Raw genomic sequence first — 17,478 nt, 5'->3', positions numbered from 1 at the left:
AGCCACAGAGAGAAGTCATGGAAAAAGCTGTTCACAGAGAAGGCTTTGGAAAAGGGGTCTGAACGAATGTCCCCAACAGAAGAAAGGTTGTTTCCTAAATACAGAGATTGACTTTTGCTGTATGTATAAGTGGAACAGGAGCTATATTTTCATGCAAAGTGTCATTTGATGGGAACTAGTGTTAAGGTTAAGAAACTGCATGTAATCCATTAATGTTAGTATAGCGAAGTATGAAGTAAAAGTTTAAATATTGTTTTTATTTGTATTATTAAAGTTTGTTTATAAAATAACCAAACCCTATTTCTTATATTATCACTCCCGAATGAATCGATCTTTCTGCACAGTTTTAATGTCAGTATCTCAGACATTGTTGACCAGGCGTCCATAACACAGTGTACATAGGGGATAGTACAGCACTTCATTGACCCTGGCTTTAGTTGCTTCTAACCCAGGGTGCCCTTGGAGCAGCTGTTGGATGTAGTACTACTGGAGGGCAGGCGGAATGACAAATCGTTAACCACGCAATACTAAGCCATCTGGAATGGTCAGTTCGCCTCTGAAGGAAAGAAATAAGTGGGCATTGTGTGGAAGCTTCCTGGAGGATTCTGGACAACCTTTTGTTATTATGTCATGGGATGTCCGCTTGTAGAGCCTGCTTAGGCACCTGGACCATTATGCCCAGTTCAACCCCACGATTAGCCTGGTCCGTGGAGGATAGGAATGTTATGAAAAGGGCACCATGCAGTTAGAGTTCCTTTCTGTGTTTGTATATGATGCTGATGTTATAATGCTAACATCACACGTTGCAGCTGTCCAGGTGCAGTGTGAAGATGCATCTTCAGGAAGGCAATGAATGGTTGATGGTCTGTCTCGAGGGTTACAGGATGGCCAAATATGAAACTGTGAAATTTCTGACATGCAAAAACGAGGGCAAGGAGGGAATTCCTTCTCAATTTTCACATAGTGAGTCTCAATGTCCGAGACAACACTTGGCACAAAGGCTATTGGTCTGCCATTTTGTATACATACTATACCGAGTGTATGCTGAGAGGCACCTGTTGAAATTCGTACATAGAACATAGAACATAGAATGATACAGTGCAGTACAGGCCCTTCGGCCCTCGATGTTGCACCGACATGGAAAAAATCTAAAGGCCATCTAACCTACACTATGCTCTTATCATCCATATGCTTATCCAATAAATTTTTTAATGCCCTCAATGTTGGCGAGTTCACTACTGTTGCAGGTAGGGCATTCCACGGCCTCACCACTCTTTGCGTAAAAAACCCACCTCTGACCTCTGTCCTATATCTATTACCCCTCAATTTAAGGCTATGTCCCCTCGTGCTAGCCACCTCCATCCGCGGGAGAAGGCTCTCGCTGTCCACCCTATCTAACCCTCTGATCATTTTGTATGCCTCTATTAAGTCACCTCTTAACCTTCTTCTCTCTAACGAAAACAACCTCAAGTCCATCAGCCTTTCCTCATAAGATTTTCCCTCCATACCAGGCAACATCCTGGTAAATCTCCTCTGCACCCGTTCCAAAGCTTCCACGTCCTTCCTATAATGAGGCGACCAGAACTGTGCGCAATACTCCAAATGCGGCCGTACTAGAGTTTTGTACAACTGCAACATGACCTCATGGCTCCGGAACTCAATCCCTCTACCAATAAAGGCCAACACACCATAGGCCTTCTTCACAACCCTATCAACCTGGGTGGCAACTTTCAGAGATCTATGTACATGGACACCGAGATCCCTCTGCTCATCCACACTACCAAGAATTTTACCATTAGCCAAATATTCCGCATTCCTGTTATTCTTTCCAAAGTGAATCACCTCACACTTCTCCACATTACAGTTGCTTGAACATCAAAGTACTGTAGTGTGGTGGGGTTGTTAATGCTAATTTGAGCCTTTGAAAGATGCCGTGTGGTTTTCTATTCAACACCATTCCACGTTCTGGAGGAGAGTTGGCAAAGTGGTCCAATGACCTCAGTATAATATGGATGGTTTGTCATGCCCAGAAAGCACAGTAGAACGTGCTTGTCCACTGGAATATCCATTTCTCGTATGGCTTTGGTCTTTTCGGGATCAGACTTCACGCCATCAGGCAAGAATAGACGGTCTCCATATGCAACCTGGTTTACGCTGAATTTACATTTGGTGTGGTTAAGCTACAATTGGAGATCCCTTACTTTATCCTCATTATGACCTCAGACCAGGATATCATTGACTATGATCTAACCCACGAATAGTTGCTCCATGCAGCACTAGAAAACCTCACTGCCAGTGCAGATACCATATGGCATAGACAGAAAACGATATCTGCCGGCTGGGCAGATGAATGTGGTCAGTTTGAAGATGCCAGATCGGACGGGATCTGCCAAAATCCGCATTTAGCTTCAAGCACACTGAATAGTTTTGACTGTGACATTTGAGATATCACCTGTTCCGCTGTCTTCATGGGGTAAAGTGGTCTGACTGCTATGTTCCGATGTACTGGGCCAATGCATACTCTGACCGTGCACCTGTGCTGAGACCCGTTCTATGGCCTCTTTTACTGGGGTGATTACGCCCAGCACTGTCGTGCAATGCAACTCATCGATGACCTTTTGCCTCATGGCTACCGGTACTCTTCTGGGAGCACAAACCTTGTGTGAAACAGTCATTTAATCGCCTGTGATACATGACTGGTAGTTTACCGATGACCTGGCAGTTGATCTTTTTGCTGCAGGAGTTGATTCCGGACCGCATCACTGTTTATTCCACAAACCAGACGGTCCCTAACAAACTCATCTGTGAAGTTTACAAATGCACATTTAGTTGCTAAAATTTTCAAAGTGGCAAAATAAGTTTAACTGGACTCGTGTGATTTGGTTGGTGGAATGAAGAATATGGTGATCCAGGAGGCATATGGCTTGAATTTGTTCAAAATTATTTCAGGGCCTTCTTTCTTGTCGTCGAATTGGAAGGCAAATGATTGAAATGTTGCCACCGCTTTGGGACCCGCTAAATTCACTAAAGTGTGCACCTGCATCTTTTTTGGCTTGTCGTAGAGCACTGAACTGCCGAATATGAGCCACTCCTGTTTAAACTTCTCCCAGTTGTCTGCCACATTTTCATTAAAGGTGAAGTCTTCTTCAGAGGCTCAGAGGCTTTTTCCCAGGGTAGATGGGTCAATTACTAGGGGGCATAGGTTTAAGGTGCGTGGGGCAAGGTTTAGAGGAGATGTACGAGGCAAGTTTTTTTACACAGAGGGTAGTGAGTGCCTGGAACTCGCTGCCAGAGGAGGTGGTGGAAGCAGGGACAATAGTGACATTTAAGGGGCATCTTGACAAATACATGAATAGGATGGGAATAGAGGGATACGGACACAGGAAGTGTAGAAGATTTTAGTTCAGACGGGCAGCATGGTCGGCACAGGCTTGGAGGGCTGAAGGGCCTGTTCCTGTGCTATACTTTTCTTTGTCCTTTGTTCTTTGTTATAAATGAGACAAGTGTGTGATGTCCCTGCGCCCACGCTGCCAGCCCTGACACCATGTCATTTTCGGTATTTCGCTGAAACTCTGACTGCAACAAGGACTGTGGTAACAGTTAATTTATTTAACAAATTCTGCAGGTGTAAGAAACACTTCTGCTTTGCCCGAGGTCCTGGGGAATCCTGGTGCGCTCCTGCCATGTGATTACGTGCTGCCCAGCATGACTGCATCATCATGTAGTCCCATGATGACCCCGATCTATAACCCCTGTAGGCAAGGTCACAGAGTGGACTTCTGCAATTAAATTAAATGAAAATGAAAATGAAAATCGCTTATTGTCACGAGTAGGCTTCAATTAAGTTACTGTGAAAAGCCCCTAGTCGCCACATTCCGGCGCCTGTTCGGGACGCTGTTACGGGAATCGAACCGTGCTGCTGGCCTGCCTTGGTCTGCTTGCAAAGCCAGCGATTTAGCCCAGTGTGCTAAACAACCCCACCGGTAGCTGTGGTAAAGGAAGATGGCACAGTCAGGATCTGCATCGGCCCAGTTCACCTGAATAAAGCATTTCTGAGACCCCACCATCCCATGACAATGGTTGAAAAGGTCATAGCTGACATGCCCAATGCGAAGGCTTTTAGCATCCTGGATGCAAAGTGAGAATTTTGGCAAATCCTGCTGGATGAAGAGTCTTTGAAGTTCACTCTATTCATGTCTCCATTGGGAAGATGGTAGCTCCGCATGCCCTATGGTGGTTCCACTGGCAGTGAGGACTTACAATGGTCCTTGGAGCAACTCTTTGCAGGACAACCCTGTGAAATCATTGTCAATGACATTATGGTCTGGGGTTGTACACTGCAAGAACATGATGCATGTTTGAGTTTGGTCCTCGGCAACATCAGGACCATACAGTTGAAGCTCAACCTAGCTGAACGCAGATTAAGGGACAACCAGGTTCCATACTTGAGTCATCTGCTCACAGCCAATGGTGTGAAGTCAGATCCAGACAAGGCAATGTGGCAAACGTCCATTCCCAAGGACAAGCATACCTTGCAGCACTTCCTTGCATGACTAATTATTTATCCAAGTTAATTAAAGTGGGGAAAGGTGAAATCCTCACTACATTAAACATTGCCTGCAGCAATGCTTAACTCAAAGGGGAGGCAGTGGTGGCGTTGTGGTATTGTCACTAGAATAGTAATCCAGAGACACAGGTTAATGCTCTGAGGTTGCGGGTTCGAATCCCACCATGGCAGATGGTGAAATCTGAATTCCATAAAAAATCTGGATTAAAAGTCTAATGATGACCGCAGAACCATTGCCAATTGTCGCTGGTTCACTAATGTCCTTAAGGGAAGGAAATCTGCCATCCTTACCCATTATGGTTGACACTTAACTGCCCCCTTCTGAAATAGCAAGCCAAGGAGTTCTGCCCCAGAACCGACACACACATCCCAGGAACAAATAAAAATAAAGTCAAAATTGACACTGGAGGGAAGTGCTGCAATGTCTTGGCCACTCAGGCACTGTCAGCCACTTTGACATTCGAGGACCATTTTCAGCAGATGGCTCCAGACCAGGAGCCTTCATATCATCAAAACTTGTTATGCCCAGATTGAGAAGGTTGCCAGAAATGTCAGAGCTTCATCCATGGCCGTCTTGCCAATGCTGAAACTGACCACCAGCCACTCATGTCTATTCTCAAAAAGCCTCTTCACACTGCGTCACCACACTGGCAGCGTATGATGCCAAGGCTATATAGCTATAAGCTACATAGCTATAAGCTATATAGCTTGCTAAGGAGCTGTACCTAGCTGATGTCCTTTCCACCACTGACCAGGCAGTTAATGAGAAGGACATTGACATCATGACGACTCAAGTACTGCCAAACTCCAAGCTGCCCAACAGGCAGATCGCACCTGCAGGCATCTTCATGACATCATTTTAAAAGGCTGGCCCGAGTCATCAAAGGAGCTCCGCACCTTCTTCGGTTTGAGAGAGGAGTTAACAATGCAAGACAGACTGATACTGCATAGCCAGCGATTAATCCCCACCTCTCTGCAGAGGCACTATATCCAGCAACTCCACCAAGGGCACTCAGGATTGGAAGCCACAAAGAAAAACAGAATCTTTGCACTAGCCGTCCATGTATGCAGACATAGAGAGGGAAGAGTCCAGATGTGCACCGTGCAACACTCTCAAACCACATAAAGCCTCAAAGAACCACTGCACCTACATGAGGTCCCAGACCTCCCGTGCTACTCGTGGCACATTCAGATGGAACAGAAAACAGACTTGGTCCTGGCTCACCCATACTCTGGTTGGAATGAAATTGATTATCTGCCTGATCTGAGGAGCAACACAGCCATTACCCAGCTGAAGAGGCTATTCACCTCACATGGCATCACCCAGATGATAATGACAGACAATGCTCAGCATTCATCTCCAGGGAGTGCAAGGACTTTGCGCAAACATGGGACTTTGAACACAAGTAACCCCCTCTACCCACAATCGAATGGTCTGGGAAAACAGGCGGCATGCTCAGTAAAGTGTCTCCTTGAGAAATGTGTCTGCGATAACACGGACTTTTATGCTGCACTACTTAACCTGCGAAATGTGTCAAGACAGGGCCTGCCCTCGTCAGCACAGAGGCATACCAGAACCATGATCCCTCTCGCCAAGGCCCTTCTGCAGCCAAAGGTAGAGACAAATGTGGGTGCCACGCTCGTGAAGCAGCGACAAAGAGGTAAAAGGTACTATAACCGCAATGCCCACAGACCCTGCACTCTAGAACCAGGCCAAACAGTCAGGATCCAAACCACATGCGGCCACGGCAAACCAGCGGTGGTACACAGGCCGGCTCACAACCAAACAGCTTTGTGGTTGATTCGGACGATGCTCTCTACAGTAGGAACTGCCGCCAATTGTTGCCAGTGTCCGAACCAGCACCACCAACCACCACAGTGTGCAACACACCTGTAATCTGCACCCTCTGCACCGTTGGAAATGGAGGCTCCTCCCGAGGCCAATGAAACAAGCCCTGCAGCCACTGGGCACACCACAAGGAAACTTGGGGCCATCCATCCTGAGGAAAACAACACAAGGAAATCCCAAGCACAAACAAATGGCACAATCACATGCTCAGGGCACCTGAGCAGGTCGAATGTAAAGTTCAAGGACTAAGTACTGATCTCGTCTATGTATGGATCGTGGTTTTTTAAAAAGGCATGGGTGAGATGATGGGTAAAAAGGCGAAGGGCCTTGCGCCAGGTGCAGCAGCCCAGGTCAGTGCTCTGCAGATTAGAAATAGCATTTGTACTGTTGCCCAAATTTGTGCTTTGTACATTGTAAACTGTCACTGCTGCCCTACATTGCCATATGCCTGTAGTACTGGTTGTCCTAACTTAAACAGGGGAGATGTATGTGTACATCATATATGTGTACATGTACGTGTACATCATGATGACGTGGACACAGGAAGTGATGATTTAGTAGACCTTGCTCCTGAAGGAGAGAGTTCTCCAGCAAGGGCAGGCAAACAACACGTAAGAGCTTCTCAGATTGATGCATAAACCATTCTGCTTATTATTCCCTTGTGTTCAGTGTATGCAACCCAGCAGGTTCTGCAACCAAGCTTTTTGTCATCTGACCTTGCATCTCCTTATGTGGCTTGCTGTCACAATTTCTTCTATAGCGCTCCTGTGAAGCATCTGGGGACTTCATTTAATTATGTTGAAGGTGCTATTTAAATGTAAGTTATTGTTGCTGTCGTAACTGCAAGAAGCACAACTCATGGGTTTGCAGGGACATTCTATAGCTATGTCGCTGATAATTACAGCCATTTTTCTGCTTTCTAATTGAACCCATTTGTCTTATTTGTAGGTGAATGCATTTCTCTCCTTTGTTGTACCCATGGTAATAATTTCAGTCTTGAACACAATCATCGCCAATCAGCTAATAGCAATGTTCAAGCAAGCAGATCAAGACAGCCGGGTATGCACAATTGAGGGGCAGCAGGCCACGCTGAGCATTTCAGTGGAGCCAAGTCGTATCCAGTCTCTTCGCCATGGAGTCAAGGTTCTCAGTATGTATCACCCTTTCATTGTTTATTCATGAACAGAAAAATGCATCCTTCAGAAAAAACTTTGTATGTGTGACCATTTGTAGAAGCCAGGCAGCCTTCCTCTATATCACTCCGGCGGCACGCGACCAGTGGCGAGTGTGGTTATGGCGAGTTAATATGAGCTGTGTGCCGCACATGCCAAATGACACCAGCAATTCCCTTGCTCGGCCGCTGTACATTAGAACAGAGTTCAGTGGAAACTCCAGAAGCACTGGCTAGCCTTGATACACAGCGTCTAAACAGGTTTCCACCAATCCTCTGCAGAAATCATAACATCTAATTGGGAGAAGCAGAGGAAGCTCCTGCCAATGTAGAACTGAATAAAAATCAACTGCTCAAAGGAGCTCTTAACGGCAGTGAGCAAGAATTGAATTGTTCTCTTGGAGCACATTCCAAATACAGATTAGAATGTATGGCAGTAGTGCCAACTCAATTTTACAGAACTGTCGGCTGAGTTGGTTCAACGGAAACACCAAAATCTAAATAGGGAAGGAACCACATTCCCAAGAATTCTAATAACGGTAGAAGCCTATTAACATTAACTTAATGGGGGAGCTATGATTTTCCAAAATTCCTTAGATTAGGGAATGGTCCCATCAGGTTGAAAGTTGTTACAGCGCCTTTTAAGAAAGAGGGAAGAGAAATAATGAACTACAGGTCAGTTAGCGTGAAATCAGTTGTTGGGAATATGTTGGAATTTATTATGAAGGAAATCTCAACAACGGCCTTAGAAAAAGTCCACATGGTTTTAGTAAAGGGAAATCCTGTTTGACAAATTGATCAGAGTTTTTTGAAGATGTGATCCATCGGCCAGATAAAGAGGAACCAATAGATGTAGTATACCTGGATTTTTAAAGTAAGAAGTCTTGCAACACCAGGTTGAAGTTCAACAGATTTATTTCAAATCACTAGCTTTCGGAGCACAGCTTTTTCCTCAGGTGAATCATATGATTCGCCCCCAGCTGCGCTCCGAAAGCTAGTGATGCGAAACAAACATGTTGGACTTTAACCTGGTGTTGTAAGGCTTCTTACTGTGCTCACCCCTAGTCCAATGCCGGCATCTCCACATCATGGATTTTTAAAGGCATTTGATAAGGTGCCACACAAGAGGTTAATAGGCAAGATAGGGGCCCGTGGAGAGGTGGCTAAAATATTAGCATGGATAGAGGATGGTTAATGAACAGGAAGCAAAGAATGAGCATTCACGGAGCTTTTTCAAATTTGCAGGCAGTGAATAGCGGAATGCCGCAAGGAGCAGTTCTGGAGCCTCAGCTATTTGCAATCTATATAAATAACTTAGGTGAAGAAGCAGAGAGTAATATATCTAAGTTTGATGATGATACAAAGCTAGGCAGAAAGGTAAGCTGTGGAGAGGACATAGAGAGGCTGCAAAAAGATATGGACAGGATGGGCAACTTTTAAGAATACAAAAGCCATTCTTTTTTTAATGTGAAAACCTTGTAGGTATTGATTTTCAAAAATACTTGGGTATGCTCATACAAGGAATGCAAGAAGCTAGAGTGCACATGGAGCAAGCAATTAGGAACAAAATGACATGTTGGCCTTTATTGCAACAAAACTGGAGGTACAGGAATAAAGAAGGCCTGCTATAATTGTACCAGGTTTTCTTGAGATCTCATCTTGAGTACTGTACGCTGTTTTGGTCTCCATATTTAAGAAAGGATACACTTGCATGGGAAGCAATGTTCACTAAATTGTTCCCTGAGTAGGGGGTTACCCTATGATGAGAGGCTGAGTAAATTGGGCTAATATTCTCTGGGGCTTAGAAGAACGAGAGACAATCTCATTCAGACATGCAAGATTCTGAAGGGGCTTGTTAGGGTGGATGCTGAGAGCTGTCTCCACTGGTCAGGGAATCTAAAACACAGGGGCACATTCTTGGCATAAGGGGGCCGATCATTTATGACTGAGGTGAGGTGAAGTTACTTCACTGAAATTGTTGTGGGTTTTTATATAGCTAGTCAGCTATGAAGTACCTTGCTCCACTTGAGCGACCAAATGAGGCAGTGTTAGTTTAAGATCTTTATTCAAGCAAAACCTAGGGATCTTGTCTGCCAACACGTAGCTCACAAGTGTTGTGTTCTTTGTGTTGTCCTTCAGGATGATGAAGTTGTAGTATTGACAAAGAACAGCAAGCAATATTTAACAAACAAAGCTCATTTATTACACCACACTTAATTAGATTCAAACATTTACGAAGGAATTGGATAAGTAAAGAATACACTACACTTCTACAACACTAAACTATCCTATCAGAAAATTATCTCACATCTACTCAGTCTGGCTCCCTTACACTCTCTCCCAGGAGTCAAGGAGGCATGTGATATTTATATGGTTGCTCTATAGCACCATCTAGTGACTAGAGTAGTTGCATTACACTAACCCTTTATATTCCTTACAATATCCACATATTGTGACATCAAGTTCCCTGAACAAAGGAATACAGCAGCAATTACACCTTTCATTTTCAGTTACAAGTAATTTGCATTCACCAATCGAAATTGCACATATAGAAACATAGCAAATAGGAGCAGGAAGAGGCCATTCAGTCCCTTAAGACTGCTCCACCTTTATTATGATCATGGCTGATCACCCAACTCAATAGCCTAATCCAACATTCCCCTCATATCCTTGATCCCCTTCACCCTAAGTGCTCTATCTAACTGTTTCTTGAACACATACTGTTTTGGCCTCAACTACTTCCTGTGGTAACGAATTCCACAGGCCAACCACTCTCTGGGTGAAGACATTTCTCCTCATCTCTGTCCTGAATGGCCTACCCCGTATCCTCGGACTGTGACCCCCTTGTTCTAAACACACCCGTCATTGGGAACATCCTTCCTGTATCTCCCCGAACTAGTCCTGTTAGAATTGTATAGGTTTCTATGAGATCCCTCCTCATTCTTCCGATCTCCAGCGAATACAATCCTAACTGATTCAATCTCTCCTCATATGTCGGTCTCACCGTCCCAGGCATCGGTCTGGCAAACTTTTGCTGCCCTCGCTCTTGAGCAAGAACATCCTTCGTCAGATAAGGAGTCATAAACTGCACACGGTATTCCATGTGTAGCCTCACTAAGGCCCTGTATAATTTCAGCAAGACATCCCTGCTGCTGTACTCGAATCCTCTCGCTATGAAGACCAACATACCATTTGCCTTCTTTACCACCTGCTGGACCTGCATGCGTATGTTCAGTGGCTGGTGTACGAGGACATCCAGGTCTCGTTGCACATTACCTTTCTTAATTTATGACCATTCAGATAATAATCTGCCTTCTCATTTTCACTACCAAAGTGGATAACCTTGCATTTCTCCAAATTATACTGCATCTGCCATTCATTTGCCCACTTACTTAACTTGTCCAAATCACACAGAAGGATTTCTGCATCCTCCTCACAGCTCACCCTCCCACCCAACTTGGTGTCATCTGCAAATTTGGAGATATTATATTTTGTTCCCTCATCTAAATGAATATATACTGTGAATTGCTGAAGTCCTAGCATCCTAGCACCCATCCCAGCAGTACCCCATAATTCACTGCCTGCCAATTTGAAAAAGACCCATTCATTCCTGCTCTTTGTTTCTTGTCTGCCCATTTTCTATCCATCTCAACACACTACACCTAACCCCATGTGCTTTAATTTTACACGGTAATCTCTTAGGCAGGACTTTGTCAAAAGCCTTCTGAAAGTCCAAATATACCACATCCATTGGCTTCCCCTTGGCAACAGTACTAGTTACATCCTCGAACATAATCAATCGCAATTAATAGGTTTAATTACTTCATTGGTTTCTCACAGTAGTATCTGACCAATTACAGAAAAATCTATATTTGCCTAATTTTGTAATCCAATGGTTAACAAGGCACATACACATAGCTATCTTATCAATAAGCACATGTCTGTCGTCCTTGAGTGTCTGGCCCTTAAGGAGTGAGTTATTGCTCCAATCTGGACACATTTGCAGTCCTGAGCTGTTATCTGTACAGCAATGGTATGTGGTTACGGCCCTCCCGTGTGTTATCAAAGAGGCCTCTTGTCCAGTGTTATTGCAGCTGGGAGACTGCAGGTCTAGCAGCCTCACAGTAATATACTATGATTTTTAACCACAGGAACTGGCGAATTGAATCAAAACATATGATGAGATCTTTGAAAATGAAAAGGTGGGACTTCCGGTGGCGGCGATGAGGGAGTAAATCGCACATTTGGAGGCTCTCGCTCCGGTCTGACTTTAAGACCTTTTTCCCCGACTTTTCTGAACTTTTGAGTGCTGGAGTGAAAAGCAATAGCACTCTAGATCTGAATCCATACAGAGTTGTATGGACTTAAGGAGCAGAAGGAAGCGAAAACAGGCGAAGAAGGGGCTGAACAAAGGTGGTGTGGAAGCTCAAGTGGGAGGAAAGATGGCCGATGAACGGACCACGGAAAGGACGGCCCAGGCAGCACTGGACAACATGCTGCAGGTCATGAAAGAGAGCTTCGCAGCACTGAAGCGGGATAATTTGGAACCACTCCAGAAAGCGGTGGAGCGACTTGACCAGAGGCTGGATGCTCAGGATAAGAAGGTCCAGGCACTGGAGAAGACAGTGGAAGAGCAGGCGGATTTCCAAACGGTAGCAGACGTGGAAATTAGTAAGTTGAAGGAGCAGCACGCAAGGCTGATGAACAAGCTGGAGGACCTGGAAAACAGGTCTCGCCGGCAGAATCTGAGAATCATTGGGCTCCCAGAGGGGGCCGAGGGAGTGGATGCCACGGCATATGTGGCAGACATGCTGCAGAAGCTGGTGGAGGATGATTTCTTCCCGCGTCCGTTGGAGCTGGACATGGCACACAAAGTGCAGGCGAGGCAGCCACGAGGGGGGGGCCTCCCCGGGCGATGGTGGTCAGGTTCCATAGGTTCGTGGACAAGGAGTGGGTTCTACAGTGCGCCAAGAGCACGAGGAGCTGCTCATGGAACAACAGTGTCCTGCGCATCTACCAGGACCTGAGCCAGGAGGTGGCCAGAAGGAGGGCAGCCTACAGACAAATTAAAGAGATTCTGTTTAAAAAGAAGGTCAAGTTTGGGCTACTTTTCCCGGCGCGGCTTTGGGTCACATACCGGGAACAGCAACGGGAGCCACCAGGCTAGCTGTTTTGACGACCCGGAGGAAGCGATGGACTTCGCTAAGGGGCATGGACTGGTGCCGAACTGAGGACCCATGGACTCAAGTTAGAGTGTATTAAGGGATGTCTGCAGTTGTTCACAGATTGCCCTTCGTGTTAGCGATGTCGTTCGGCATGCTCTTTTATTTAGAATTGGGGGTGTTCTTGTGTTTGTGTTGGCCTGTTTGAAAGTTTTAAAGTTAAAGCCAAAGTGATAGTTAAAGTTTAAGTTGCTGGGTGCTGGGGGGCTGTTTAGGTTCTCTTTGCTTTTTTTTCTTCTAGGAATGTTGCTTTGTTCTTTGTTTGTTTTCTCTCTGTCTCGGTCCCAGAGCGATTGCTCGAACAGGGCTGTCCTGGGGAGGTGGTGTTGATGGGCAGGGGGTGGGGGAGGGGGGGAACAATAGGTGTGAGACGTGGTGGCGCCGGAGTTGAGAGCCACCAGGCTAGCTGCTTTGAGCAAGTCAACGGGAGCAAGGTGGGGGGGTGTGTATACAGCCAGTATGTGGCAGGGGTTAGGTCACAAGGGGTTGTTGCTGTGGGAGGGAGGGGGGAAGATGATCTGCTGATGAGGGAGGGAACTGAACCAGGTTACAGGGAAGGGGTCGGGGTGGGAGCTGCCAAGAGGCGGACTGGGGAGGCACGGCACACGGGCAGGTGGTGGGCCCAAGAAGGGGGATAGCTGATCGGCGTAGGGCGGGGGGTGGGGGGGGGGGGGGGGTGGGGGGGGGGGCAGGGTGCCCGCCAACCAGGCTGATCACCTGGAATGTTAGAGGAGTAAACGGGACGGTCAAGAGGACACGTGTGTTCGCGCACTTACGGGCTCTGAAGGCGGATGTAATGTCGCTGCAGGTGACGCATTTGAAAGTGGCGGACCAGATTAGATTACGGAAGGGCTGGGTTAGCCAGGTCTTCCATTCGGGGCTTGATGCTAAGACCAGAGGGGTCGTGATCATGATTAACAAACGGGTTAAGTTTGAGGCGGACAGCATGGTTGCGGATGGGGGGGGGGGTAGATTTCTCATGGTCCAGGGGCAAGCTTGAGGGGGTGAAGGTGGTCCTAGTGAATGTTTACGCTCCAAACTGGGATGATGTAGATTTCATCAAAAGGCTGCTGGGGAAAATCCCCGACACTTGGATTCGCACAAGTTGATTATGGGTGGGGACTTTAATACACTCCTCGACCCAGACCTCGACCGGTCGTGCTCCAGAACGGGCAGGGTCCCGGCAATGGCAAGAGAACTGAGAGGGTTCATGGAACAAATGGGGGGGGGTTACGTGGACCCCTGGAGTATCCGCCGGCCGACGGGGAAGGAGTTCTCGTTCTATTCACATGTTCACAAGGTATATTCTCGTATTGACTTCTTTATTATGAGTAGGGACTTTTTGGAGGGGATGAGGGATACTGAATACTCGGCGATCATTATTTCGGACCATGCTCCACATTGGGTCGACCTGCTGCTCTGCAAAGAAAGTTACCAGCGCCTACAATGGAGGTTAGAGGTGGGATTGTTGGCAGAGGAGAGGGTGTGTGAGAGAGTGGGGAAATGCATGCAGGACTACCTGCAGGTCAACGATACAGGGGAAGTCTCAGCAGCGGTGCTCTGGGAGGCGCTGAAGGCGGTGGTGAGAGGGGAACTGATCTCAATCCGAGCCCATAGGGACAGAACAGACAGGGCGGAGATGGACAGACTGGTGCAGGAGATGACACGGACGGATAGGGAATATGCAGACTCCCCGAGGGCAGAGCTACTTGGGGAACGACGGAGACTGCAGGCAGAGCTGGGAGCGCTATCCACTGGGAAGGCCGTAGAGCAACTCAGAAAGGCCAGGGGTGCGGTGTATGAGTATGGGGAGAAAGCCAGCAGAATGCTTGCACAGCAACTTAGGAAGGGGGAGGCGGCCAGGGAGATAGGGACGGTAGTGGATGGGGCAGGGAACCGGGTAGGAGACAAGGCAGGATTGAACAGGGTATTCAGGGACTTTTACAGTAAGCTGTATACCTCGGAACTCCCCCCCCCCAACCCCCCCCCCCCTCCCCCCCCCACAGGGCCGGAGGGGATGAGGCGCTTCTTAGATGGGCTGACCTTCCCAAAGGTGGGCAGGGGGATGGTAGAAGGGCTGGGGGCCCCAATTAGAGCTGAAGACGTAATGGGGGGCCTGAAGGCCATGCAGTCGGGTAAAGCCCCGGGGCCGGATGGGTATCCAGTGGAGTTCTGCAAAAAGTTTGCGGGTATACTGGGGCCGGTGTTTAACGAGGCGAGGGACAATGGGGTGCTACCTCCGACGATGTAGCAAGCCACCATCTTGCTGATATTAAAACGGGATAAGGATCCGGAGGTCTGTGGGTCCAATAGGCCAATCTCCCTGATTAATGTAGACGCTAAACTGCTGGCCAAGATCCTGGCGTCCAGAATCGAAGAATGCGTACCAGACGTGATTGTGGAGGACCAAACGGGGTTTGTTAAGGGCAGGCAGCTGGTAGCCAATCTAAGAAGGCCACTCAATGTGATTATGATGCCCCCGGAGGGCAGAGAGGTGGAGGTAGTGGTGGCAATGGATGCCAAAAAGGCTTTTGACCGGGTGGAGTGGGACTATTTATGGGAGGTGCTGGGACGGTTTGGGTTTGGAGAGGGCTTTGTGGACTGGGTTAAACTGCTATATCAGGCGCCGGAGGCTAGTGTAAGGATGAACAGGACGACATCTGAGTATTTTAGAATACACTGCGGGACAAGACAGGGATGCCCCCTCTCTCCACTACTGTTTGCTCTGGCCATAGAACCGCTGGCAATTTCTCTGAGAGCGGCAAGGGGATGGAAGGGAATGGTTAGTGGGGGGATAGAACATAAGGTCTCGCTCTACGCGGATGACCTGTTTTTGTATGTGTCAGATCCAGCGGCAGGGATGGATGGGATTATGGAAATCCTAGGGGAGTTTGGCTGGTTTTCGGGCTACAAGTTGAACATGGCAAAAAGCGAGATGTTTGTGGTGTAGGCGAGGGGTCAGGAGAATAGGCTGAGGGAGCTACCATTTAGGCTGGTTGGGGAAAGTTTTAGGTATCTAGTGATACAAGTGGTGCGCAACTGGGGTAAGATGCATAAGTTGAACTTGTCCAGGCTGGTGGAGCAAATGAGGAGCGAGTTTCGGAGGTGGGATGCACTCCCGCTGTCACTAGCGGGGAGAGTACAGATGGTGAAGATGACGATCCTCCCGAGATTCCTGTTTATTTTTCAGTGTCTCCCTATTTTCATTCCGCGGTCCTTCTTTAAAAGAATCAATAAAATCATCCTGGGATTTGTTTGGGCGGGGAAATCTCCGCGGGTAAAGAGGGGGATGCTGGAACGGAACCGTAGCGAGGGGGGGCTGGTGTTATCCGAACCTCAGCAACTATTACTGGGCGCCTAACATAGCCATGATAAGGAAATGGATGGTGGGTACGGGGTCGGTTTGGGAGCGGGTGGAGGCTGCTTCGTGCAGGGGCACCAGCTTGGCAGCCCTGGTCACAGCTCCCCTGCCGCTCCCGCCGGCCAGATACTCCACCAGCCCTGTAGTGATGGCGGCTTTGCGGATTTGGGGCCAATGGAAGAAGTATGCAGGGGAAGTGGGAGCGTCGGTCTGGTCCCCAATATGTGACAACCACCGATTTGTCCCGGGGAAGATGGATGGCGGGTTTTGAGCGTGGCGGAGGGCGGGGGTGGGAAGGATGGGTGACTTGTTCCTGGAAGGGAGCTTCGCGAACATGAGGGCGCTGGAGGAGAAGTTCAGGCTGGCGAGGGGGAATGACTTTCGGTACTTGCAGGTGCTGGATTTCGTATGTAGACAGGTCCCTTCCTTTCAACGCCTTCCACCAAGGGGGAACCAGGACAGGGCAATTTCCAGGGGTGAAGTAGGAGAGGGGAGAGTCTCAGATATTTATAAGGAGCTTATGGGAGCGGAGGACATAGGGACTGAGGAACTGAAACTTAAGTGGGAAGAGGAGCTTGGTGGGGAGTTGGAGGGAGGCGTATGGGCAGACGCTCTGAGGAGGGTAAATGCAACCGCAACATGTGCCAGGCTCGGTCTGATTCAGTTCAAGGTGGTTCACTGGGCCCACATGACGGTGGCCCGGATGTGCAAATTCTTTGGGCTGGAGGACAAGTGTGCTAGATGTGGGGGAGGACCAGCGAACCATGTCCACATGATCTGGGCGTGTCCAAAACTCAGGGAATACTGGCAGGGATTTGCGGACGTCATATCCCGGTTACTGAAAACAAGGGTGGCGATGGGTCCAGAGGTGGCGATTTTTGGGGTGTCGGAAGACCCGGGAGTACAGGAGGGCATAGAGGCCGATGTTGTGGCCCTTGCTTCCCTGATAGCCCGGCGACAAATACTGTTGACCTGGAGGGACTCAAAGCCCCCAAAGACCGAAGTATGGCTGTCGGACATGGCAAGCTTTCTCGGCTTGGAAAAAAATCAAGTTCGCCTTACGAGGATCACTATCGGGGTTCGCCCGGAGGTGGCAACCATCCTTCGACTTCTTTGCGGGGAACTAATCGTCAGTGGGGGGGGGGTAGAATAGTGTAGAGTAGGGGGGAAGAATAGGCGGGTCTATCTACAAGAGTGGTACTGTTATTTGCACTATGTTTTTTGTGATTGGTATTTGCACACTAATGTTACTGTTTACAATGCCAAAAATACCTTAATGCTGTAAAATTGTCTGTTAAAAAAAAAAGA

The 17,478-nt window shown here is 47.8% G+C and overlaps 1 protein-coding gene across 3 annotated transcripts in view; it reads left to right on the top strand.

Moving 5' to 3' along the window:
* Nucleotides 1-17,478, top strand: part of ntsr1 (neurotensin receptor 1 (high affinity)) — a 107,398-nt gene that overhangs the window by 32,701 nt on the left and 57,219 nt on the right. For all 3 annotated transcript variants that reach the window (XM_038803498.1, XM_038803497.1, XM_038803496.1), the window contains exon 2: nucleotides 7,365-7,566. In XM_038803498.1, the coding sequence (XP_038659426.1) occupies nucleotides 7,365-7,566 (202 nt within the window). The remainder of the gene's footprint in view (nucleotides 1-7,364; nucleotides 7,567-17,478) is intronic.

This window comes from Scyliorhinus canicula, chromosome 7 (genome assembly GCF_902713615.1).
Source record: "Scyliorhinus canicula chromosome 7, sScyCan1.1, whole genome shotgun sequence".
Classification (NCBI taxonomy): domain Eukaryota; kingdom Metazoa; phylum Chordata; class Chondrichthyes; order Carcharhiniformes; family Scyliorhinidae; genus Scyliorhinus; species Scyliorhinus canicula.
Note: the sequence above shows the minus strand (reverse complement) of the source record. Positions and strands in the feature narration are given on the sequence as shown.